At 42.2% G+C, this 24,419-nt stretch overlaps 1 protein-coding gene across 1 annotated transcript in view; it reads right to left on the bottom strand.

Moving 5' to 3' along the window:
- Positions 1–15,595: 15,595 nt before the first annotated feature.
- PPP4R2 (protein phosphatase 4 regulatory subunit 2) overlaps positions 15,596–24,419 on the bottom strand; it is a 28,167-nt gene continuing 19,343 nt past the window's right edge. Inside the window, exons 4-9 of the mRNA XM_063165030.1 lie at positions 21,122–21,215; positions 20,280–20,317; positions 19,890–19,964; positions 19,387–19,530; positions 18,849–19,117; positions 15,596–17,913 (exon numbers count right to left, since the gene is read on the bottom strand). Coding sequence (XP_063021100.1) covers positions 17,600–17,913; positions 18,849–19,117; positions 19,387–19,530; positions 19,890–19,964; positions 20,280–20,317; positions 21,122–21,215 — 934 coding nt within the window. The 3' untranslated portion in view covers positions 15,596–17,599. The remainder of the gene's footprint in view (positions 17,914–18,848; positions 19,118–19,386; positions 19,531–19,889; positions 19,965–20,279; positions 20,318–21,121; positions 21,216–24,419) is intronic.

The following is a 24,419-nucleotide window of genomic DNA, read 5'->3' as shown; positions in this document are numbered from 1 at the left end:
AAAAATAAAAGCTCATTTATAGCACATAGCATCGTTTGAAGAACAAACCACCATTGGCTAATCACAAGAATTCTTAGGAGTGGGAAAAAAAATAAAAGAGATCTGTAAAAATTATTTTTCCAGCATTTGCTAAAGAGTAAAGAAAAAAGTAAAATAATTAGCTAGCCAAAACCAGAGAAGTGGTGTTGACAGTGACTGTCTTTCCTTATTTGATCTTTTCTTGTAAAATGGTTAAGCAAACTCCTTAGCAAGTTAGAGTAAGGCAGAAAAGCAGGATGGGAGTTAAGTGCCTGCATTAAATAAACTTCATTATATCCACCACAGCCAGGGAGACCAACTGAAAGCCAGCATGTTAATTATTTATACATATTTATAGATTTTTTTTATATTTATATATTTTATATGTATGTGTGTGTATATATATATATACACTAAATAGCTGTGTCTGAATTGCCAAGCCAGGATGTCAAACCCCCAGAGGCAGGACACACATCTCTGTCACAGCCCATCTTCCAGCCCTTCAGAGGACAACCAGGATTCATCACAGGGTCCTCAGAGAGGCCAGGTGAAATCCCAGAGTTGCTGAAATCCACAAGAACACCCACATTAAACTCTGGATTCATTCTGCACCTCCGTTCTCCGTAGCAGCACAGCTCACCAGCTGGGCACTGCACACAAAACCTGGATTTCCTTTCAGTTCTTCTGACTCCAGTGGAGAACCACAGCCCACCAGCAGCCTCCAGAAGAAACAGCTCCCCATTTCTGGAAATGCTATCTTGCTCCACACATCACATCTTGTTCTGTTTCCTCTCTTGGCAGTGCTGCAGCCATCCACTGCAGCACATGTTAAATTAGGAGTGGAACACTTCACTGAAACACACTGAAACAAGTTCTGTTCCTCTGCAAACCCCTCCTGTAAGTGCACACACGCTTCCACTTCCAAACACAACAGCCACAGTCATTTCTTTCCCTTGCAGAGCTGGAGGAAGGGGCAGTTCACATCTTCTCGTGGCATGAAGTTTAAATGAAGTGTTTGAAAAAAGGTGTCTCGCCGGAGCTGTGCAGTTTCTGCAAAGGTGATCAAATCACAGCAAGTTTGGGTTTCAGTGTGAGATGTAAAGAATTGGACTGCATTTTCTCAAGTCTGCAAATCTTCTTGGCAGATTTGAGCTTTAGCTCAAACAGATCTGGCCTGATTTATATTTTGTTTGAAACGATGCCCAAAACTATGATTAAGTAAGGTTTCCACCAAGCCCCTCAATTCAGCTCGGTGGAGTGCTCTCATTTTTCCTGGGAGACGGGAGTTCTCCCTCCAGAAGGAGACAGATGTGCAGAAAACTTCTCGGGAGACCGTCAAGATGACCAAAAAAAGAGGTCCCAGAGACAATGATGCATAACACAGAGCTCAGCTTTGCATTTCTCATGATTTATATCCCAGCCGAGGAGCAGCTCACGCTGGATTTGCGCAGAACACAGAGGGACAAAGAGGAGCTGGGAAAGGCAGTTCCACAAATAAATTCCTGGTTTGTTTTCCTCTTTGATATGAGGGAGCAACGCTTGGAAAGCCAGGTGCTTTTTTTTGGAAAAAGTCAATGCAGCAGTGGAGGGAGCAGTGACTGAGCCAGCAGCTTTTTAATGCCCTTTGTTGTCCCCACCTGCAGCCCAAGGAATGCAGTGCCACAGGGCACCCTGACACAAATAAAAGTGGCAGTCTGCCACTTCATGTTAGGTTTTGCATTCATGTTAGCAAATTATAGGTAATCACATATAAAAACCCTCCCTATATCCCAACAGATTTTAAAGACTAACCAGAAAACTTCAGGGGTGATCAAAAACAAAACTTCACTTTTAGGACCCACTCTAATGATCGTTAAAAAAACTTTTTTAGGATGACTAGGCCTATACATTTAGGACTTACTATTTCTTCGTTGCACTGCTTCATAATGTGCTGCCAAAAGTCATAGTTCACGTTGAATTTTTTAAAAATCAGATCTGTTTAGCACTTTAATGTCATAATGCACGTTACACAGCAGAAGCTGAATTGCTAATTATCAATTTATGGGAAATTTTAGTTCCATGAAAAAGGTCATTTGCATATATATTAAATACAGTTTGCATTTAAAACTGCTGGGAAAGTTATGTAGTAATGTTCTGTAACAAAGTTGAATTTTGTATTATCAATACATGGGGGGAAAAGAACCAAAGCTGAGTTTCTCTAATACCTAAAGTAACAGGTTATTCAATCCTGACTGAAAATACAATTAGTAAGTGGTATTTCAACTTGACATTTTAAACCATTGTGGTGCATTAAGAGCCTTAGGAATAAAGTAATTTCTACAAAAAGTTTGTGTTCATCTCACCACAATATAAAGGCTAAATCTGGAAGGAGGGGGTACACACTGAGAACTAAGCTTCCAATTAAGAAATTTTCTGGATAGGAAAGTGACTCAGGGCTATGAGCACCTCTAACTGCACCTCAGCTTCAATACTAGCAGGAGTCACAATTCCAGACAAGAATTTCTGCAGCTCTTAGAATCACAAAATTTGGTCCCTCACAACATCGTCATCTCCTCAGGTGAGCCAAGCTTTCATTGCCAAACTGAATTCATGTCAGAATCAGTGTTACCAAACATGTGGAGGCACAGCCAGTGCAGCAATTTGTATTCACTCTGAATTGCTGCTTTCCAAAGAGCAGCCCACAGTTCCTGTGGAGAAGAGTCAAAATAATCCTAATATCCCACAGGAGATGCATCTTCCCCAGCCTCCAGCAAGCCATTCAGGGAAAAATCAGTGTTACTCCTGCCTGCTCCATTCCCCAGTGGGGACATTCCCCTTTGGAAGGGCCTCAGAAGTTCACATTCATGCTCAGAAATTCACATTCATCTTTCTCCACCCTGGGCTGGGGCACTGACCTGTTTCTCACAAACTGAAACAGGAGCTCCCCCATCAAGTCCCTTCTCCCTTTGCCAACACCAGGTGAGCTCTATTTGCTTTTTTAAACTAACCTTCACCTCAATATATCCATCCTGGCCAAGTCACATCCTTATAAATAGCAAAAGGAGCACTCTTATTCTTAAACCAGAGTTCAGAATCCCACCTGCTTTGCCTCAGAGGCTCAGGGTGGCATTGCCAGCAGCAGCACACAGGAGCATAACCACTCCAATTATTTGCTATAAAGGTGCCACACAGCAGCTCCCAGGAGGGCTGGAATTGCTGAATGCTGCAGTCTCCACGAGGAAGGAAATGCTGCTGTGGTGCTTATGTGAAAATTCACTAAGTTCCTGCCCTCAGGGGAATAGTTTCCTCCTGTGATAATGCTAAGCATAAAACACATTGAATTTTAGGGCTGGTGAAAATAAAATTGGTGTGAATAAATTATTATTTATATGAAAATGCACAGTCAGGACAACGACTACATATGTAAGGCCATAAAATTTAAGTATCTCACTTTGTTGTTTTAGCATACTGGGGAAAGCTATTGTCCATCTGCGGCCACACATTTATCCTCATTGTCTAGCAGGCTCACTGCCTGAGCAGTGCATTCCATTATTTAATGGAAAATGAGGTAAAACTACTTTAGGAGTAAGCTGTGAGTTGTTGGATGAGCAGTGAGACCCACTCAGCTCCTGGGGATTCTGGTTTGTTTCCCCTTTGCATTTGAACACTGCATTTCCCAGTCATCACTTGTACTATTACCAAGAATTTAAAACAAAGGGAACATGCTCTGCCAGAAAATTGCTTTAGCTTAATTTTCTGTCGTTGCTTTTCTTCTTCCTCACAGTCTCTGCTTCTGCTGAAAATTCTTCAGAGGCGGAGGTTGTGACAGAGATGATAAAGATGCAGAAGGCAATGCCTTTATAAACATGCTGTTGCATCAAGGTGACACAAAGGCTTAATGGTGTTTTAAATAAAGTTTTCTTGCTATTTTCAAGGAAAACAGTATCAATCTAAAATCCTGAAGTAGAAATAACTAGTGTGGCTTAACTCACAACTGGAATATAAAAACCTTTCCTTGAATTGAGAGTCGCCAGTAGGAAAACACACTTCCCACAGAAGCTTCTGGAAGGATTAGGATCACCCTGGCAGTTGCATGGGAAGAGGTAAAATGCTTCTGACAAGTTTCTTTGCTGGAACTCGATTCAGCAAAGCCTCTCAGCAGATGCTCCTGAGCCTGGCTGAAGCAGAGCCCAGGAGCGACACCCCAGTGACAGCTCCCCTGTGCCTGCCCAGAGGGGAGTCACCCCTGTGGGGACCCTGCAGGAGGGGACACCTGCCTGGGGGTGCCCCTGTGGGGCTCTGTCCCTGTCTGAACCCACCCAGAGCTCCTGCTGAACCACGGTGATGGAGCTGCTGCCCAAAAAGCACCAAACATCTGCCTAAAACCAGGCAGATTTCGCTCCTTCCTCGCTGGCGTCTCAGTGTCACCATCCCTGACGTGCTGCCCGCTGCACGCTGACAGAAATGGCTGTTTCTATAAGCTTAAAGAGACATTTCAGAGCTGGGTGTTTTGGCAAGCTTAAAGAGACACTTCAGAGCTTTGCAGTGGCTGCAAATTCCTTGTAAGCTGCACCGTGTTGTCTGCTGCAAGGACAGGTTCAGAGGAGTTCATCTGGGTAGCAGCTCACAAGAATTCCTGGTGTGCCACGCTGCTCAGATGAATCAGCCCCAGTATCTGAATTCTTCATTTCAAAAATCCCCCACTGAGACAAGCACTGCCTGGGAACTCTGGGCTGCTCAAGCACGCAGAAAAATTCAAACTTTCCCCATCTCTAGACAGATTCAGTGTTTGTAGGTCACAGAAACTCTCAGTCTGCTTCCAAAAGAGGGAGAAAACAGGGCTGTTGGAAAACCTGCTTTACACTCCTCAAAGCAAGACTTAAAAAACCTCTGTCCATTGATCAAAGTAGCTAACTATCAAATAACACATTGAACAGTCTAGAAGGGTGAGATATAAAGAGGAAATCATACAGTGGCCTATTGTCACCATGATATCTTCTGGAAAAATACCCTTGCCCAGGATCTTCTCCTGGGAAATTGAGAAGCCTCAGAGAAAAATGTAAATAAAAATTATCTGATTGCTTCTCCTGTGTTTGCTGCTTTGGAATGTGGTCTGGAGAGTGTTTACCAACAGGTGATTGTTTGATTGGTTCCATGTGAATTGTTTTTACTTAATGACCAATCACCATCAGCTGTGTTGGACTCTGAGGAGTCAGTCACGAGTTTTTCATTATCATTCTTGTTAAGCCTTCTGTCTGTATCCTCATTCTTTATGGTATAAATATTACTAACTAATAAAAATATTCCTAACTAGAGGGATGAATAGATAGATAGATAGATAGATAGATAGATAGATACATACATACATACATACATACATACATACATACATACATAATGATATAATGTAGTAATATTATATTATGTAGTATATATTACTAATATTATATATAGTAATATATATAGATTATATATATTACTATATAATAGTTATAGATATAATATTACTATATATATAGTAATATATGGTTATACTATAGTATATATATAATATATATAGTAAAATACAGTAATACTATACTAATATATATAATATTAGTATATATATAGCAATATGTATATTACTAATATAAATATTACTAATTATATTTATAACTAATACAAATATTACTAAGTATATAAATATTGCTAACACCATAAATCCAGAAGTTGAAATCCAAGGGCCCTCCAGATCCTGACTAATTCAATGTTTGGCTCTCCAAACACACCTAGACACACTCCCCAAGCAGATAATTAGTATAGATTTAGTACAGCATAATATAATATAATATAATATAATATAATATAATATAATATAATATAATATAATATAATATAATATAATATAATATAATATAATATAATATAATATAATATAATATAATATAATATAATATAATATAATATAATATAATAATAAATCAGCCTTCTGAGAACATGGAGTCAGATTGTCATCTCTCACCTCACCCTGGGGACCCAGCAAACACCAAAGCTATTGCTAAGGACTGGCAATCCAACACCTTTAATTGTTGTTTGAAGCCCTGGCTCAGTGGGCTCCTGGCCCAGCCCTTCCTGAGAGCCTGAAGCCCTGGGCACAAGCTGGACCCTCATTCCCAGCCCCTATCCTTAAATACCTGTCTGGATACAGCCTCTCTTTGTGCCACCATTTTAATTGAATACTAAAAAAATAATAGTTCACCCAATGCAAGATTTACTGTTAGGCATAAAAATAAAACGACAATAAAGTCACACACATAAATTAGGCAAGAAGCCCTCTAATCTGGTCTCTCCCACTGCTGCATTTTCTCTCTTGCCTCTGTCTCTTTCCTCACCTTCTTTGAAGTACAATAAGTTACCATTATCGGTAAATATTTATATTCACTTCTGCAGTGTCAAGATTTAAGATGAGTCTTCCAAAAAACGTTCCCATCTTTCCAAGACAAGACAAATATTTATCATATATGTCTTTTTGAAAGCTTGTGCCTTTTTGGGAATGAGTTTCAGGATTCTCTTTATTCTTGTCTCAGCAACTTTTAGCTAAGGAAAATAGAACAAATTAGGACTCTGTAGCCACATACACACTAGTTAAAATCAATAGCTTTAATTTTCACATTTAAACCTACAATTTTCATCTGACAGGCTCAGCAGGTTTTAATGCACACAACAATTTACTTTTACTGTTTTAATTGTTTTTAGTCAATCACTTTTATTGCTTCTCTGCATCTGACTAAACAAATTAATAGAGCTATGTTCATAAATGATTACCTTGTGAAATGGCTTGATAGATACATTTGCCAGGCTCACCTTCCATTACTGCCAACGTTAGTAACATTTATACCAAAATGCACATTTATCCAGGGCTTATAATTAAGGGAGGAGTAGAAGGAAAAGAATCCATTTCCTGAGCACCACAGTATGAAATTTCATGTTTCTAAGTCTTTCCTCAGGCCGAAAGAAAGCCACCAAGCCCTGCCTGCATAGCTGGCTGGAAAAGCCTTTTCTGGATCACAAAGAATCCTGTCCTGCCATGGACCTGATTTTCTGGGAGAGGAAAACACAGAGAACATCCAATGCACTGCTCAGGATGGCACAGTTCCGTGGCATGGATTCATTTCTGTGCTTTGTCCCTTGGCCAGGGGCAGTGGGGCTGCAGCCAAGGCTCTGTGCTCCCTCCTTGTCCCCACCCAGCCCTGCTTGGCCAGGCACAGCAATGTTAATAACCCAGACACAGAGCCCAGCAGAGCTGTGCACAGCCCAGCCTGCAATATTTACTAACTCACCAATCAAAACCAACATATTGCCCCAATATCAAGGAATTCTCCTTCTGTGGATGCTGCAAGAGTCATTTTTCACTGACTGGGAGCTACAAGGGCCTTCACCCAGGAGGCTCAAAACCCTGGACTCTGGATCTTCTATTTAAATTCCAATTTTATTTTACCTAATGAGACAGAACACCATAAATCCAGAAGTTAAAGTCCAGGGGCCCAGCGGATCCAGCCTAATTCAACGTTTGGCTCTCCAGACACACTCCCCCAGCAGATATTTAGCGCTTCACCCACAGCTAACGTACCAATTCTTCTGCACCCATTTTATCAGCACTGCTGTGGTACCCCGTGGATTTTGGGAGAGCCTGCCCACCCCTCTCAGTGCCTCTGAAGCACCCTGCCCTGTGAGTGAGTAAATCCCCCACCAAAGCTCTCCTTGCACCTTCACAGGGCTCCTTCTCCTTCCCAGCAGAGAACCAAACCAGCGCTGCTTCTGTGCAAGAGCTGAGAACGACCCCATGTTGGGCAAAACTGCTGACACCAAGCCAATTTCTCAGCTGATATTCCCACAAAACATCCCTCACATTTGATTTAAGCCTCCAGTGAACCCTCAGAAGCTGCCTGGGTCTGAAGCTGTGGGGAGCTGATAAAGTGCAGAGTGTGGTAGGAGGGCTTTTCACTGTTCCTTTAGAAACCTGCACAATATCTCATTTGAAAGAGCCCTGGTCTCTGGCTGAGGCTGCTAGGTGCTTCATGAATATAAACTGAATATGTGAATTGTACTGCTCCTTAAGCCTACACTCAGCTGTAACAAGAAAAATCATGAAATGCTTGTATGATAAAAATATATGTATATAAGCTGCAAAGAACAAACCTGTTTATTTCCTGAGGTTTGTGAAAAGTTATAATTAGGATTTGTTTTAGCAGTTCCGTGTTTCTTGAGTCAGTTCCCTGGTCTGGATCCACATCATTTTTGTTTTAGGTTGCCTGGTATTAAGCAGACACTTCATCCCCCAGCAGTTTTCACAAACCCATGCCTTGCTCCCCTCCCTGCAGTGAGGTAACGCAGCTGCTCCCAATCCTGTCTTTTTATCTCCAAAATGCCAAACTGAGCACAACCACCTTGCTAGGATGACATATCCCAGGGCATCTCCATTGCTCAGGACTCTTCAGTAAAGAGCTAAGGCTGGAAAAAGGCTAAACCAACAAATCTTGTGTCCCAGAGTACCCAACTGCTACTGCTCAGCACAGGGAGAGCAGAGAGAGCCCGAGGTGGGACAGCCTCTCCACCCACAGACAAATATTCCCATTTCCATCAAAGCCAGCCCTGTCCCACCACTGAATTCCAGCAGGGAGGATTCACAGAGCCACAGCAAAGCCTGGGCACATCTGTGTTCCCAGGGAAAGCAGGATCCCAGCCCTGTGCCCTGAGTGCCAGCTCAGCTCCTTTCTCAGCTTGCCTTGAATGGTAACAAGCTCCAAAAATCACTTTTGTTAGTGCAGACCCCCCCTGTGGCCACAGAACCTCTGCAGAGGTGTCCAAGGGTGACCCTGGGTTTCTCTGCACCAGACTCACACACACACAGTGCTGCTCTGACTCATGAGAGGCTTCACACAGCCCAGCTACAGCAGATCTCATATTGCTGTCAGATACTGACATCATTTCCTAAACACTGCTAAGAATTAGTTATAGAGTGTGATTTCAGGGCCAGGTTCCAAGCACAGGCAAGGGCACCCTTGCTGCCCCATGGATTGCAGCAGCCACCCAGCCAGAGCTGATCACAGCAGCTGGAAGCTTCCAGACACCACATTTTGCTGTTTCCCTCCACACACGCCAGAGCCTGGTGCTCTTTAATAACTCCTGGGCAAAGGCCTTTACAAATAAGTTCTGCTGAAATGCTGTTCAAGCTCACCTGTTCTGCCACAACACCTAAAAAACCTAAAGAAGCTCAGACCTCATTGCATTAACCCAGTGTGCAGCAAAACCTGTAGGTGCCACTCAATGCAGCCCAAAGAAATACAACAAGCAGCAAGTGGGCCAATAAGAAGTTCATATAAAAATAGAAAAGATATAAAATAAGATGCAAATAAAATATAAAAATATAAAAATAATAAAATAAAAATATTGTTTAAAAGTATAAAAATAATTATTAAAATTATAAAAATAATTAATTTAATTATTAAAGTAATCTAATTATTAATTAAATTAATTAATGCAATAATTCATTTAATTGTAAAAATTAAAACTATAAAAGTTCATACAAAAAAGTTCAATAAAAATTGGTTCACCTTAGGTCACATAAAATCTGCCTCAGAAAAATCAAGAAGGACACTGTCTTACTGTCAAGACCATCATTTCTTGCTCTTAAAATCAGGAAAAAAAGCACAAGGCATCAGTCTCCAGCACTATTATCAAGACTAATTAATTCTGATTTCTGGAGGAGGAGCTGCACTAAGGAACAGCCTGGCCCATGTGGTCGTGTTGGAAATAAAAATCAACATTTAAACTTGCTGAAGTGAGTGAGGAGTTCGCGGCCTGGCGGGGCCTTTGCCCCCATCCCCTGTGCCCCAAATGAGAAGGACTCAGTGCCAAGAGCACCCACCCAGCCCCTGTGCCCCACAGGGTGTGACAGGGCCCGTTCCCAGCACACCCGTGAATGCTTTGGCAGTGCCCTCTCCCTGCCCTTCACTGCACCCGTGCACACCCACAGTTCACCTTACAGCCTCCAGAGGAGATGGAGGAGTCACGTCCAGGCTGTAAATCATATCAGCCCACTGCAATTAAACACACTGAAATTCTGAATCCAGAAAAAAGGCAGCCTTGGTGATGATACAATTGCCAGCTACATCGCCCAAACACTCTGCTGCTGCCCTTCAAACGTGCTTCCCATTTACAAGCTCACAGGAGCAGCTTTACTGCCAATTCCTCCATTGATGGCACATTTTATTGACGAAATACAGCTGAGCCACCTAAAGCAATTTCAGCTACAGAATAACCTTTCACACAAGAAGTTAACCAGCTCCTCCATCCGTTTGCAGCAGATGTAGATTAGCAAACCCCACACAGACACACTCAGATCCTTTGAACAGCCAGCTGATGGCTAAGGACAGGGAAATGTTAAACACCATTTCATGCTTTGAGCTCTGGGAAGCAAAGCCTTCTGTACTCACAGGTAAAAGATCTGGATTCCCACTCTGCCACAGAATGTTCCCTCTCCCTCTACCTTTTCTCACCCACCTCCAGTTTCTCCTTTTCTCTGGTTTACCTTTCTCCTGCACTATAATTTTTTGTTACACTTCTACAAAGATTGTTTTAAACTTAAACAATGGTGATTAATAAATAAATAAAAGAAAAAAAAAAAAAGCTGTCCGCTCTTCCCACAAGCTTAAAAGACACCAGATGTGCACAAGGCTGTCCAGAGTGCAACCACTGGCTCTGGGGTGGTACTTTTAACAAGCAGCCACTCAAAGGGAGGCTGTGCAGCCACAGCTGACAAGTCCCCCATCACATAAATACTTCCAAAGCATCAGACTTCCACATAAAATTATGCCTCTCTTTCAAATACAGTTGTATAAAACATTCCCTCTCTATGACTTATGGAAGAAATCACAAGCCTTGAAATGTGCCAAGGTTTGGAACTCCAGTTAAAGAAACTTGCGAGGAAGAGAAAGTTTTAAATGCCGCTTTTATTGTCAGGCTTAATTCTGCATTGTCAGGCTTAACTCTGCATTGCTGCCAAGCCTGTCTGCAAGTGGCTTTGCCTGACCAGAGATCCCAGGGCTGACCCCTCTGGGCTGGTCCGTGGGTCACCAAGAGAGCTCCCCCAGCACAGCTGCTCTGAACATCTGCCCTGCCCTGCCCTGCTCAGCTCAGCCTGGCCAATAACCCCGGGGAGTTATTCAGGGAAGCAGAGAGCCCCTCCAGAGCCACACAAAGCACTGCAGCCTGCTGAGGGAGGGGAATTTGCTGGCACCTCTGCCCCAGTGCCAGATTCCCTCCGGGCAGGGATTCCTGCAGCAGCAGTGCCGCTGAGCCGTGCTTGGAGCTGAGCTGCAGCTCTCCAGAGAATATCACACACACACAAGGGCAAATTCCTCCCCCACGGCCACAGGCAGGGCCCTGCCCTGCTAGATCCATACATTTCCTAAATTCAAAGTTCCTGTTATTATTTTAAAATGCTGTAAGGATTTAAAACTACATAAAGGTGAAATTCCCGCTGTAAACACTCGAAATGATTGGGAAGAAAATGTTTGTGTTTAGAAGCTGGTTATTTAGAGTAAGTTGTCTCCCAAAGGTCCCACCTCTCCACAGTCACACACAGACACACAAGACAGCTCTCTGTGCCTCAGCCATTCCTCCAGACTGAGGAAAACCTGGTGAGGGTCTGCAAGAGACCCCAGAGAGCTCTGCAGTAATGCCCTGATAAAGCCAAACCCTGTGCTTGGAGAACAGCCCCTTCAGGATCACAGTCCAGAGCTGTATTTTCTGTGGGGTGTTGTAGCAGACAGAGGGAGATCTGAGGAGGAGGAAGCCTTTGGTGCAGGGCACACAGCTCCTCACCAGTCAAAGAGAATGCAGAAAGGAATAAATAATCAAAAGATCAGGAGTAGAAAGAAGTTGGTAAGGCTCTGAGACACACAGATCTGTTCTGGGAGTCCAACAGCACCAGGAGTATGAGGCATTTCTTTTGCTGTGTAAAGGGAATGTTGTTCTGAATTACACAATTACATAGAGAGAAGAGCCTAATAATAGCAGAATTCTGTTTTTCCACATGACTTAAGTTTATCCTTGTACAAGAGAAGAGTCAAAGTTTGCAGTAATTGCGTATCTTCTAAACAGAGATGCAGTTCTCCCAGGAAAATCCAGGGAAGCTGTGTAGATGCTGTGAGAAACTTAGACTAAATAATTTCAAAAAGTATTATTTCTTTTTCTGTAGCTATTGTTTATAGATATAGTTCTCTAGAGGGTGTTATTCTAGTTTACTAGTGTGAGATAGTGTGAGATATAATAGTGTGAGGTGTTTCTACTCTAATCAAGTATCACCTTAGTGAGTCACATTATAAAAAATCTGCTGCTTTCATTAAACACTTTTACGTTCTGATCCACCTGAAGACTGGAGTCTTCTTTCTGTCCCTAGCTCAACAGCATCAAAAGTTGTCTGTTTGGCCCAGGAAAACAAATAAAAAAGCAAGTTTGGGCATCACCCTCTAGCCCAGTCACATTGTCAAGGAAAACATGTGCCAGCCTCCCAGATTATTGGGGAATTTGCATTAATCACTCCTGGAATAAATTGAGGGGTGCAGCAGTCACCGACCAGGGGCTGATTCCTGGGGACTCCCCAGCAGCAGAACATCCAAAGGGAAGGTCCTGGCTGTGGAAGCTGCCTGAGAGAGGCGCCTGTGGGAGGGACTGTCCCTCCTGGCCGAGATTCCCAGGCAGATAAGTGACGCCAAGTGCCGCAGGAGTGTCTGTGTGTCTGTCTCCCCCATGAACAGCCATTCAGGGACGGAGAACAAAGCATCTCCTCAACGTCCTTCCAAACCGGGACAGGAGAAAAGCAAAACAACTCTTGCACCTCCCATCTCTGGGGCTGCTGCTCCTGGAGCATCTCCGTGCCCGTTTTCCCTCGGTGCGAGGTTTGTCTGTTCTAAAGCTCCATCTCCTGGAGCCGCGGCATTAACACAGGAGCGGCTCAGCTCCCGCCGAAACCCGGGGGGAAGTTCGAGAGGAAAGTTTGCAAAGCTGGGAATTTTAAAGGGGCTAGATTAAAAAATATGAAGGAGACCCTGGTTTCTGTAATGTGGAAGGTTGCCCGACCTTCCTGGGTTTGGTTTCGGGACAGGGATCTGTGGCAGCGCTGCTGTGGCAGCTCCTGTGATGTCCCAGCACAATCCCCCGTTCCCGAGGCGGCCTCTGCCGGCCGCGGATCCCGTCCCTGTCCCTGTCCCTGTCCCTGTCCCGGCCCTCCCTGCCCTTGGCACACGGAATGTTGAAAGAACAGAGCCCTGAGCTCCGACACGTCCATCATCGGGAAATGTTGCTCTCCATCACCGGGAAATGCCCCGCTCCATCCCCCGGGAATGCCGCTCTCCATCCCCCGGGAATGGCGCTCTCCATGACCAGGGAATGCCTCTCTCCATCACTGGGAATTCCACTCTCCATCACTGGGAATTCCACTCTCCATCACCCCGCTCCTGCAGCGTCTCGAGTTCCCCTCCTGCTCTGCCCCGTGTCCGGAGCAGCTCCACAGCCCGGGTTTCCCATCATGGGAAGGAGCTTGCACAGGAGTTTTCTCACCTCTCCAAGGAATCCTCCTCCTCCTGCTCGCTCATGGCCGTGCTGGGCTGTGTGACCTCCCTGCCAGGCCAGGCCAGGCCGTGCTGGGCCCGCTGTCCCCTCCATGTCATCCCAGCACATCCATCGTGCTGCTGGCCCACTCAGCTCTGCTTTCTCTCTCTTCTCTTTTTACACCCTGTATTTTGCTTCCCACGGGATTATAGAACTGCTTCAAGAAGTCCTTGAGGTGAATGAGGATGAAAAGTTGATTTAAAAGAGTTTACAAGTTACACAACATGGGCCTCCCATTGGTAATGGAGGGACGCCAGCAGCAATCTGTAACTCTTGTCTCACTGAAAAACACGACCTGAGACAGACAGAGCTGCAAATAACCTTTAAACTCATCCTAGAAGTGCACTGTATGCATGAAAAATGTCAGAGTGCAGAAGGGTGTTCTTTACAGTTGCAGTCAATAGAAGGCATCAATTCTAGCAAAACAAAATCTATTTATTTTTAATAAATCACTGTGTTGCCACTTAACTATTGCAACAGAAAACTCACAGAACCAAGACTCTATCAGGCTTTTGCCCGGGGTTGGTTATTTCCCCATCACATACAATTAACAAAGAAGCTAAAAATAAAAGCTTGATTCTTTTGTACCAGACCCAGGATAGTCATGATGCAGCTTCTCAGTGAACTGCTTGAGCAAAGGACAGCACACACAGAAAACAACTCACAGGCTGAAGCAGATTATTTTAGCCCATTTCCTGCATCCCCCAGGCCAGGCATCAACTGAAACACAATTCCAATTTACTCTTCCAGCTATGAGCATTTCCTGCTGAAATGTTTAAAAACAATACTTGGTGCTGCAGAGGTGCCCCAGCCTTGGAAACCTCCAGAACACAATTTTTGTATTAAAAATAGTTCACTTTGTGGGAGTCCACAGTAGATCCCAAAAGGATTTTCCAAAGAAACCCCAGTCAGTCCTGGAGCTGGTCAGCAGTGCAAAGAGCAGCAATAATCCCTTCCCAAAGCTTTGGGCTGGCAAGGAGCTGCAGGCAAGGACAGCCCCAGAGGTCCGTGGGCTTTGCTGTCCCCAGCTCCATTTGGGACACAGGAGGATTCCAGGATTTACTTGTCCTACAGCAAACCTCTCCCACTGGGAGCAATGCCCTTGCATGGTCTCTCATGCTGCCCATAAATCAACCCTGAAATCCAGCAACCTCTGCTCCATTCACTCAACTCAAAGATTTTTTGAACATTTTAAATCCAAATCCAGTCTCTACAACCCCAAATACAGGCTGTATTAGAAAGCTCTCCCGGGGGCAAGCTTTCAAGTATTCCCTGAGGTTTGGAAATCAAGGTTGACAGAGAACCTTGGATACCATAAGGAAATAAATTTTTAACTTTTTTAAGTATCAAGAGCAGAATTGAGTGCTGACTTCAACCTCATACTCTGAAGAACAAATTCCATTTCACTTTCTATTCTGTCATTTTTTAATAGGAACCCCACCCACAAACACCACCAAGCACACGCTGGTTGAACCTCACGTTTCCTTCAAGCAGAACCCTCCATTTGGAGTATGCAAACACAGCATCACAGAGTGCCAGAATAATTTGGGTTGGGGAGGATCCTAAAGCCCACCCATGGCAGGGACACCTCCCACTGCCCCAGGTGCTCCAGCCCCAGTGTCCAGCCTGGCCCTGGACATTCCAGGGATCCAGGGCAGCCACAGCACCATCAGTCAGGACTTTCTTCCCCACATCCAATCTAAACCCACTCCCAGTCTGAAGCCATGTGCTCTGGGGTGTGTAATTTAAACCAGATTTCATTAAATGTAGGGTGCACATTTAGGATTAAGATCTTTGCTGTGAGGTTGAAGCATTATTTCAACTTTTATTAGTCTTTAAAATAAGTTGCAGATACAGCAATGGATCCATACCTCCAAATCCCTCTGCAGGTCTCTGCAGGAGTGGCACTAAAGCTGCTCAAACAAACATCTGGAAAGGTCACAGGTGCTTAAAGAACAAGTTTATTGACAATATCGTCACAAATAAACAATCTAAAGAAAATTTCAGAAATCTCTAAACTTAGAAATTTTAAAATTTTCTCATTGGCAAAATATTAAAAAAAAAAAAGAAGTGTAAGATGTCACTATATTCTTAAACTTTCCTAATTTCAATATATTGGTTCAGTCCTTTAATTTGATAACACACATCCAACCCTTCAGCACAATGAAAATGAGTCAAAGTACAATTTTCCTTCTGCAAGGGGATCTCGATCAAGAAGATTTTTATTTTTTTTTTGCAAGCGTCTCCCTGAATCCTGTCTGCTCACAACTTGATAGGTAACATCAGCAAGAAATTACTTTATAAATAGTCCAACTGAGCCAAATTAATTCTGGTATTAACCAAAACCTAAATTTCCCCCAAACAATACAAAGCAGACCATGTAGTACAAGAAACTATCAGCATGCATTTTAGAGGTCATTTTTGTACTTCAGGTACATGAACTTAAAACCAAAGAGGGACAAGTGTGATAAAAATGTACTCAGATATTTCATAACATTAATATTTATTGCTTTATATGAATACTGTATTGAAAGCCCAAGCATTCAGTTTACACACAGAAATTATACAATTATATACCGTTTCACAATGGCAGTGAGCACTCATTACAATCTACAAAAAATCTACTTTACAGAAATTTAAAAATTCTAAATATCAAAAAGGTACAGTTGAAGAAACAGGTATAAATTTGGCAGCCAGTAATTGTGACTGGGAGGTTGCAGCTTGCATGTCTTTAAATATGGGAACTGGAAAATATTGAGTTTAAAGCAGTAGTTTGTGCTTTGAGCTGGTTTGAAAAAAATGTAACACTGGCTGTCAAAGTAACATGTTCAAAAATATTTAGTTCACTTCCAAAATGTTATACAAATCGTGGTGATTCCTCTGCACCCCTAACCCTTGCAGCTCAGGAACATGACCAGGGTCACATCTCCATCCTTCCCATCCCGTGGTGTGATCAGCCTGATGCCACCTGCAAACCTTGGAGGAACTCTGAGACTTCTCTACAATATTCACAAGCTCCAAGAAGCACTCAAAAAGGCAAATACCTGCTCATTTCTTCCAAGGTATTTTATTTTCAAACATTTCTTCTACAAAAGTTTAAGCTAATGTTTTGATTACAACGTTCTCAACAGAAAGCACATTTTCTCATAAATAAATGAACTCCTTTCACTCAGGCACCTCAGAAGTATACAAAAATGTTGTCATTGGAACAGTTTTCTTGGAATGTGTTTACTCTGGTGTTTTCAACAATGTTAGTATTTTCAGGGTTTCATATGGGCCAGATTTCATGTGTTTTGTTTTTCCAGAGGCAAAGCAAAGTGCCTTGAGAGGTGAACTCAGTCTTTTCCTATAGAAAAAGTATTTGCTGTATTTATCTTTTATAGAAACAGAAAAATATACCCTTTCCCCCTTAGAACACAAGGGTACATGCTGTGTGGATATGTGTGTGTGAAATGGAACACATTTGAAACACACAACAGAAGGTTCCTTGGTGTGTATTTAAATAAAAATCCAGAAACCAGCCTGAAACCCCGAATTTCACATGTCAAATGTTGAAACTGTAACCAAAAAGTGAAGTAACTGCTAGAGCTGTCAGAAAAAGACAAGACAAAAAGCTTTCTTGCTTACATACAACTAGGTGTGGTGATCTCCAAAAAAGTTGTCAAAATTATAATTACCTTCCAGTTTAAAAACTTTTATTCTAAATAAAAAAAACTATACACAAACCACTGATTTGACCAAACGAAAGTTCAGCGGTAAGCAGGACCTGAAGGAGCTGGTATTCACAGTTCTTATCATGTACAACTCTTTCAAGGTTCAATCCATGGAGAAGTTTATTTTACAACCTGCTTCTTTTTGTAAAACTAAAGGTCCACTTTATTACATAAAATTATTTATACAGTGTAAAACCGGAGCCTTATGGAAAATACTGCCTCTAAGTTTATTTAAATTAGTCTTGCTCCATAGGTTCGTCTGCAGCTTCTGTGGCTTCATCACTGTTTTCCATCGGGGTCTCTGAGGAGTTTTCTGGAGTTTCACTGGCATAGGAGCCCAGCTCTTCTGTGTCACTGCAGCCAGCTCCCCTGGTGGCAGATGCACTGGTGTCACTGTCAGCAGAGTGCAAATCCTTCTGTGCCCGTGGCTGCTCAGACTCCTCCATGGCACTGCTCTCCTCAGAGCTCCCTTCAGCCACGCTCGAGGAGTCACTGTCTTTGTCTGGATCCTTTCTGTCCGCACCAACGCTCCTGGGAGACATGAAGGACTCTGGGAACAAAAAGCAAAGTGTTACCAAGGGGTTTGCCCACATCCCCTGATCATGCTAATTTCCACTATGCTGAGCAGAACTTCCACAGCACAGCCAAGGGCAGGAAAAACAGACAAAGCCCAATTTTATTAGAAGAGGTAAAGAGTCAGAGCCACCTCTGTCAGGATATCCAAACTATCCCAACATACAATTTAAAAAAAGTTAGTTTATTTAACAGGTAGCTTCATTTAATTAAGTTTCACTGGATAAAGACAAAGTTTAAGAAGTAACTTTTTTTGGCTTCCCCACACCCTCCACTTGCTTTCAGAAGCTGTTTTTTGGAAATTATGAAGCCACAGCTGTTTCAGGTGTAAAGTCATCATGATCTACAGGAACATTGTACAAATACATGAGCCACAAAAATAATTCAAAGTAAACTTTGAAGAATATGTAAAAAATTAATTAGTCTTTTAACTGCAGTTATTTACTTTTTTTAACTTATGTACAGAGCCTGCCCTACAGTAAGATCATTTTTACTATTCTAATAGGATATGGAGATATTGTTGCTCAGCCTCCTCAGTGGAAGAACATAAATTTGTATCTGTATTTAAATAAATTCCATAATTAATACAGATAAACAGAGCTGTGACCCATCCCCACTCTGGAGAAAGGATGAGAACACCTGATGATAGCCTAACACAGGGATTCTTGAATTCCTGGTGCATCCTGATCTAATTCATGGCCTCAGAAGTTTTAAGTACCCCTGTGTAAATTTCAAATTGAGCACAGAACCAAGGAAAAGAACAGAATTGCTAAATTATGTAAAACTGAAGTATGAACAAGCAGCTCTTCTTTAAGCACAACTGGAGACCTTCAGCCATCCCACAGCCCTGGTCTCCTGCAAAGAAAATGCCAATTCCTTGGAAGCAAAAGAAGACAGTGAAATCTGAATTACCTTCCTCCTCTTCCTCTGTACAGTGCTGTCTGGCACAGGAAGCATCTTTTTCTTTATCCTGAGATGTAGAGGATGCTTCTGTCTCTTCCCCCATGCCTGAAGAGACTTCACTGGAGGCAGTTTGGTTTGGTGCATCTCTGGCTTCCCCCTCCTTGTCAAATTTAAGTCTTTTTACCTCATGTCCTTCTGCTTCTGCAGGATCATCCTCAGAGTGCTTATTTTTCACGGGGCTGCTCTGAGCACCTTCTGATTCAGACGCTGGTGGTTCACTACAAGCAACAAAACCAAATGTAGCTTTTATTGAATTCAAATGTTCTGTAACTTGTCACACTTTTAGAAAAGAGTAGCAACTCCTTTGATTTAAAAACATTAAGTGGTAACAAGAGAATTTGCTCCACTTTCTACATAACAAAACCTCGAAGTCATCACTCCTGATTTAAGACTCTATTATGCATCCCTTAGAGGGTCAGTCTTTTTAAACTATTTTTACAACATAAAACAAAAAACCTGAGCTTCAAACACACTCCTCCAGACAAACCTGTGTTTCTTCTCCTCTGTTTGCTGCAAGCTGGGCTCTTTATGCTCTGTGCTGTCTGGCAAACCGTTGGTTGTCATGGGAGCTGACAAGGAAACCTTCGTCCGACTCACGGGTCTGGGGGTCCCAGGGCCATTTACATTCGATCTTTAAAAATAACAATGAAAAGTTAACCCAGCCTTTCAGCCAGGTCATTTGTTCCTACTTGGCAGAAAGTAGTTATACCTCTTCTTTAAAAGATCAACAGAACTAAACAAACAGATGAAGGGCTTTGCTGTTTTATATTAAATAAAACATTCCTCACCTGCAATGTGCAGATTTGATAAAGAATTTAAATAACAATGAAGTTAAGAGAGATCAAAATACAGAGTACACAGCACACGTGCTCCTGCTCCCTCTAACCCCATTCCTCAGTGTCCCATGTCACACCTCATTTTCAAGGGTGCTTATTCCCAGAACTCCACTGCTTTGATCCAGTACAGTGAAACCCCTGGAGCCAAACTCACCTGTCAGTGTACCCTGGTGAGTTCCCGGGGAACATAACACCATTCATCCGATTTAAACTACTGGAATTGTTTTTCCTAACAAACAAAACAACAACAAAATATTATGAATAAAGGAACTTTAAATCACTTTAAGCTTGTTTGCACAGAATTTCCCAATCCCAATCTTACAAAGCCCCCACTGTCAGTCCCCAAGGGTTTTTTATTTATTCCCAAATTATTACACTTGCAGCCACCATCCCTGCTGATTGAACTGTTGATAACAAAAGCTGAACTCTGCATGTTTGGCTTTTAGACACAACTACTGACAGCAACAGAGAGACATCAGACACACACATCCTCCCTGTTACCAACACAAGCTTGAAGTTTCATGGAAAAGAGGATTATACTCACTCTGAAGATGGATATACACAGCTGACAACCATGACATTCTGTAATATACAAACACATTAGGAGATCAGAAACAGAAGCTTCAGCTCCTGACAACATTCCAGAACTTTTAAGAATTACAGGATTTTGGTCCTATCTGTTAAAATACCTCTGCTCCCTCTGACAAGGTCAGGCCATAATTACACTAAAATTCAAGATTTTATTAAGTTTGTTACTGTCCAGCACATTAATCCTCAGGCCTGAGTGTCTGTAATTCCTAACTGAGGGATCTCTGGAGAACAAAGTATTCAGAAATACTGAAGCACCCTATTGTGGAACCACATTCTCCAAGTCTCTTCCTGGCTCCTGAAGGATCCCACGTTCTGACACAAGCCATAAACTGCCAGCCAAGACACCTGTGTGCCCTTCTGAAGGCACACTCTGCTACAGCACAGGATTTAAATACTGAAACAAAGGACACTGGAGGGAAGGGGCGTCCCTTCCTCACCTCTGGATCTACTCTGAAACCAAATGAGGGAGGAAATTCCTGATCAAAAGATTCAGGGTATTTCTAACAAGGACTCCATACAAAAACTGCCAACCTGCACCAACTACAGGTGGAGCACTGCACAGTGATTGGGAAACACAGCAATTGCAGCCCTGAGATTCATTTTTGTCTGCAGTTATTTTTAAATTGTTTTTTGCTGCTGAAAGCTATGAAACAAACTCAGACACTTAGGAGCAGCCATCGGGTGCACTCTGGCTCTGAGCCCCAGGGAAAGCAGCAGACCTTGGGGAGCAATTGGGAAGTTATTAAGTGGTGCCTGTGACTGTGGAGCTGTGTTTTCTCTCACAGAAATACATACCTTTTCCACACCTCTTAGGAATTTGTCTGTTCCTGTGTAATTCCTCCTAGGATCTGTCAGCAACTCACAGAGTCGCTGGATAGTGAAGGGGATGCTGCAATGAAATAGATTTGTAACAATTTAATTTTATTTTATAAGTGCAACTGTTAGGAAGCAACAACATTATCACTTTCTCCCCTTAACGGAGAAGGTGGAACAAAACCAGGACTGAAATTTGTTACCATGAGCAATACTGGATTTATTTTCTCCTGTCTCATACAAAGCTGTTTCCTGTGCTCACCACCACAAAACCCAAGTAGAATCCTAAACACATCATCCCACATCTCACAGGATTCATTTAAACAATGAAAAGGAAATCAGATCACCAACAGTAAACTTTCTGACTGTACTATTCCAATACACAGAACAGAAATTGTAAGGGATTCAAAACAAATTTGAGTCATACACACTAGAGCTAAAAAAGTCTCAACTTGTAGTTTATTTCAGGTTTTACAAAACACAGTTACAGAAAAAGCAGTAAATGTTGGAATTAGTGGAACCATTATACTTCAGCTGTTACAAATAATCTATTTTGCTGCAACTGGACAATGTACTCATCTATCAAGGAACAGATCAGGAAAAATAAGTAGTAATAATAATAATAATAAGTGATGTGTAAGCCCATAGGAACCACATAAACACATTTTTGGGTTTGACAATTCTGCACTCAGTTTTCATCCCTGGTGAAATGAGAAACTGACCCTTCAGACAAGCAACACTTTACAAACAATTCCCAGTTACCTGAGGTGTCACACACTTTCAATCCAAGTTCAGTGTCACATTTTAACAAATTTCTGTCCAAATTATTTCAGTAAAATGATGAAGTACCACACATTTTTATAGTTAACTATTGGAAGCTGAAGCCATAAGCATTTAAAAGTTATCTAAGAAGAATGTTTGGTACAATACAATATTTATGAACCATGTCATGGTTGGGAATACAATTGACACCAAATCCAGAGCAGCATCAATCTGACATGTATGTGTGTGTACATCCCTATACTGCAAATTTTTGTCCAAATTGCACATTTATTATTTTCTGAGGAAGTCAGTACATGGTATCTCCAGCCTGTGTCAGGAGCTAACACAGCATGGATCTCCAGCTTGCTCATTAGCTAAAAGCCACATCAGAGATGCCCAGATCTGCACCAGCTCAGTGCAGAGAGGTCAGCACAGCTCCAATTCATCATCCCACATGACACTGCACTTCACTAAAAGCCAGCAGTACTCAGAGAGTGACTAAGTATCAACAAGTTAATTACGTTTTCCAGAACTGCCTGTACATTATGTTACTGAGGAAGTCCTAATCCCCAACAAACCAGAAAAACCAAGTGTTCCTTCTAATTCAGTTTATTACATGAAGGCTCTTAAGCTTGACAATAGTTTTGGCATTACTAATTTCCCTTACCTTGCTCTTCATGGGTCAACCAGCAATGTTTGACATCCAAATTCTTCATAAAATCATCAAGCTTAGAAGAGACCTTACAGATCAAGTCCATACTCACAATATTCAGATTCTGCACAGTGCCTTCTTTTAAGTCACAAAGAATTTACTCAATTTGTTCATCTTTCCATATAGATAAAATATTAAATTGATCTTATTATTTCTTGTGATGGTCATTTTGGTTTTAGGTTGGAAACTCATAATTGAAGAGATTTTGCTATTTTTTTAATAGAATAGACAGTCCATTCAAAAATCCATTTATTCAACAGAAACAAAACCATACAGATTTAAATTATTCTTCATCAGCCAGATCTGTAAGACATGCTGGGGAATCAGTGCCTGGCTAATTTGGGTTTAGCTGTACTTTTAGCTGGTCCCCTGGAATGCTGTGACAGGGAGTGTTTTGGAACATCAATGCAGGGCTAACTCCCCAAGAACAACAGAAAATTCAAGAAATGTGCAGCCTGCAACTGACTCCAGAAGGAAAAGCTGTAAAGCTGTGGTTTTGTTTTGTTTTTTTTTACTCTCTGATATAATAAGTTAAAAAGAAAAAGGAAAAGCCAACTCATTTCCCTCCAAATTCTTCCCAGCAAAGTGAACTTCGTGCGTTGAGCAGCAGATGGCACCCGGTGCCACACAATCACCCCTCTGCATGGAACTCCTTCAACATTTACAAATGCTTTCAGTTGACAAAACCCAAAGTTAACTTCACCTCAGAAACTCTTTCTAGTGAAAAAACTATTGTTTTAAAATAGTTCAACAAGGTGATTTTAAAAGAGAGGCAATTTAAATCGGTGTGAATCTATAAAGAAACACCAATGTCAAGTTTGTGAGCAGTACAAGAGCTGATTGTAAATACTCAGAAATTCAATTAGCTCAGCACATGAGCTGCATGAATAGTCCTGATCTAAGGTAACCACTTAAAATTCTATAGCAACACACTCAAAACTGCACTTCCAGCACTACAGTCCAGAGTGAATAACAAACCAAAAATTCATTTGGACAGGACTGAAGAGGGATCTGGGAACACTACTTATAGCAGCTATATTAAATTGTAGTAAGAAAATAACCCCAAAAATGAAATTTGGATTATGATTATTTTGTTCATGCTGTGAAAACTTCTCTATCATCAGAGATCCCCAATAACTTAGAACTTGGAACTTCCTTGTTTCACTAACAAAGGATAAAAAAAATGACAGAAGTTCCTACTCCAAAGCAATTGTAAGAGAGTTATAAAGAGAATCTGGCTCTGCAGACCTGTGCAGACACCATGTCAAATAAGATATAAACAGGTTAAAAGAGCCAGTTTGTCTCTTAATGTGTTCGTTCTTCAACTCAAAAGTTTTTACAAATTTGCCACTTTGAACAAACTCTTTCCCTCTCTCTTAGACAAACACTATGTCCCAATAATAAAGTCACATCAAGTAGGTTCCTTGTCTGTCCTGGTACCCTGAAATGACACCCACAGCCCTAAAGCAGCCTGGATATACAAATCTCACAACCCAAAACCTGCTGCTGCTGCTGCTTTTTGGGCAGATCTTGACATGATTCAGCTTTTACAATCACACCCTCCCTGTGGGGGTTACAGGACTTACTCTGCAATCCCAGATCCTGAATCACCCCCAGGCATTATTTCCTTTAAGGTAACTAAGGGATGCAGTTTGATTCCTCCGAGCCTGGCAGTTTCAGCGCAGAGCATGAGGCAGCTGAGCACCCTGAAGTGCTCCAGCAAAGGAGGGACACAGCACAGGCACAGCCCAAGCTCCAGACCCTCATGCAGAGGTTTGCTCAGCGCCCTTGGGAACAACAGCAGAT

This window comes from Melospiza melodia, chromosome 10 (genome assembly GCF_035770615.1).
Source record: "Melospiza melodia melodia isolate bMelMel2 chromosome 10, bMelMel2.pri, whole genome shotgun sequence".
Taxonomy (NCBI): Eukaryota; Metazoa; Chordata; class Aves; order Passeriformes; family Passerellidae; genus Melospiza; species Melospiza melodia.
The sequence above is the reverse complement of the archived record's forward strand: the minus strand, read 5'-3'. Positions and strand labels throughout refer to the sequence as shown.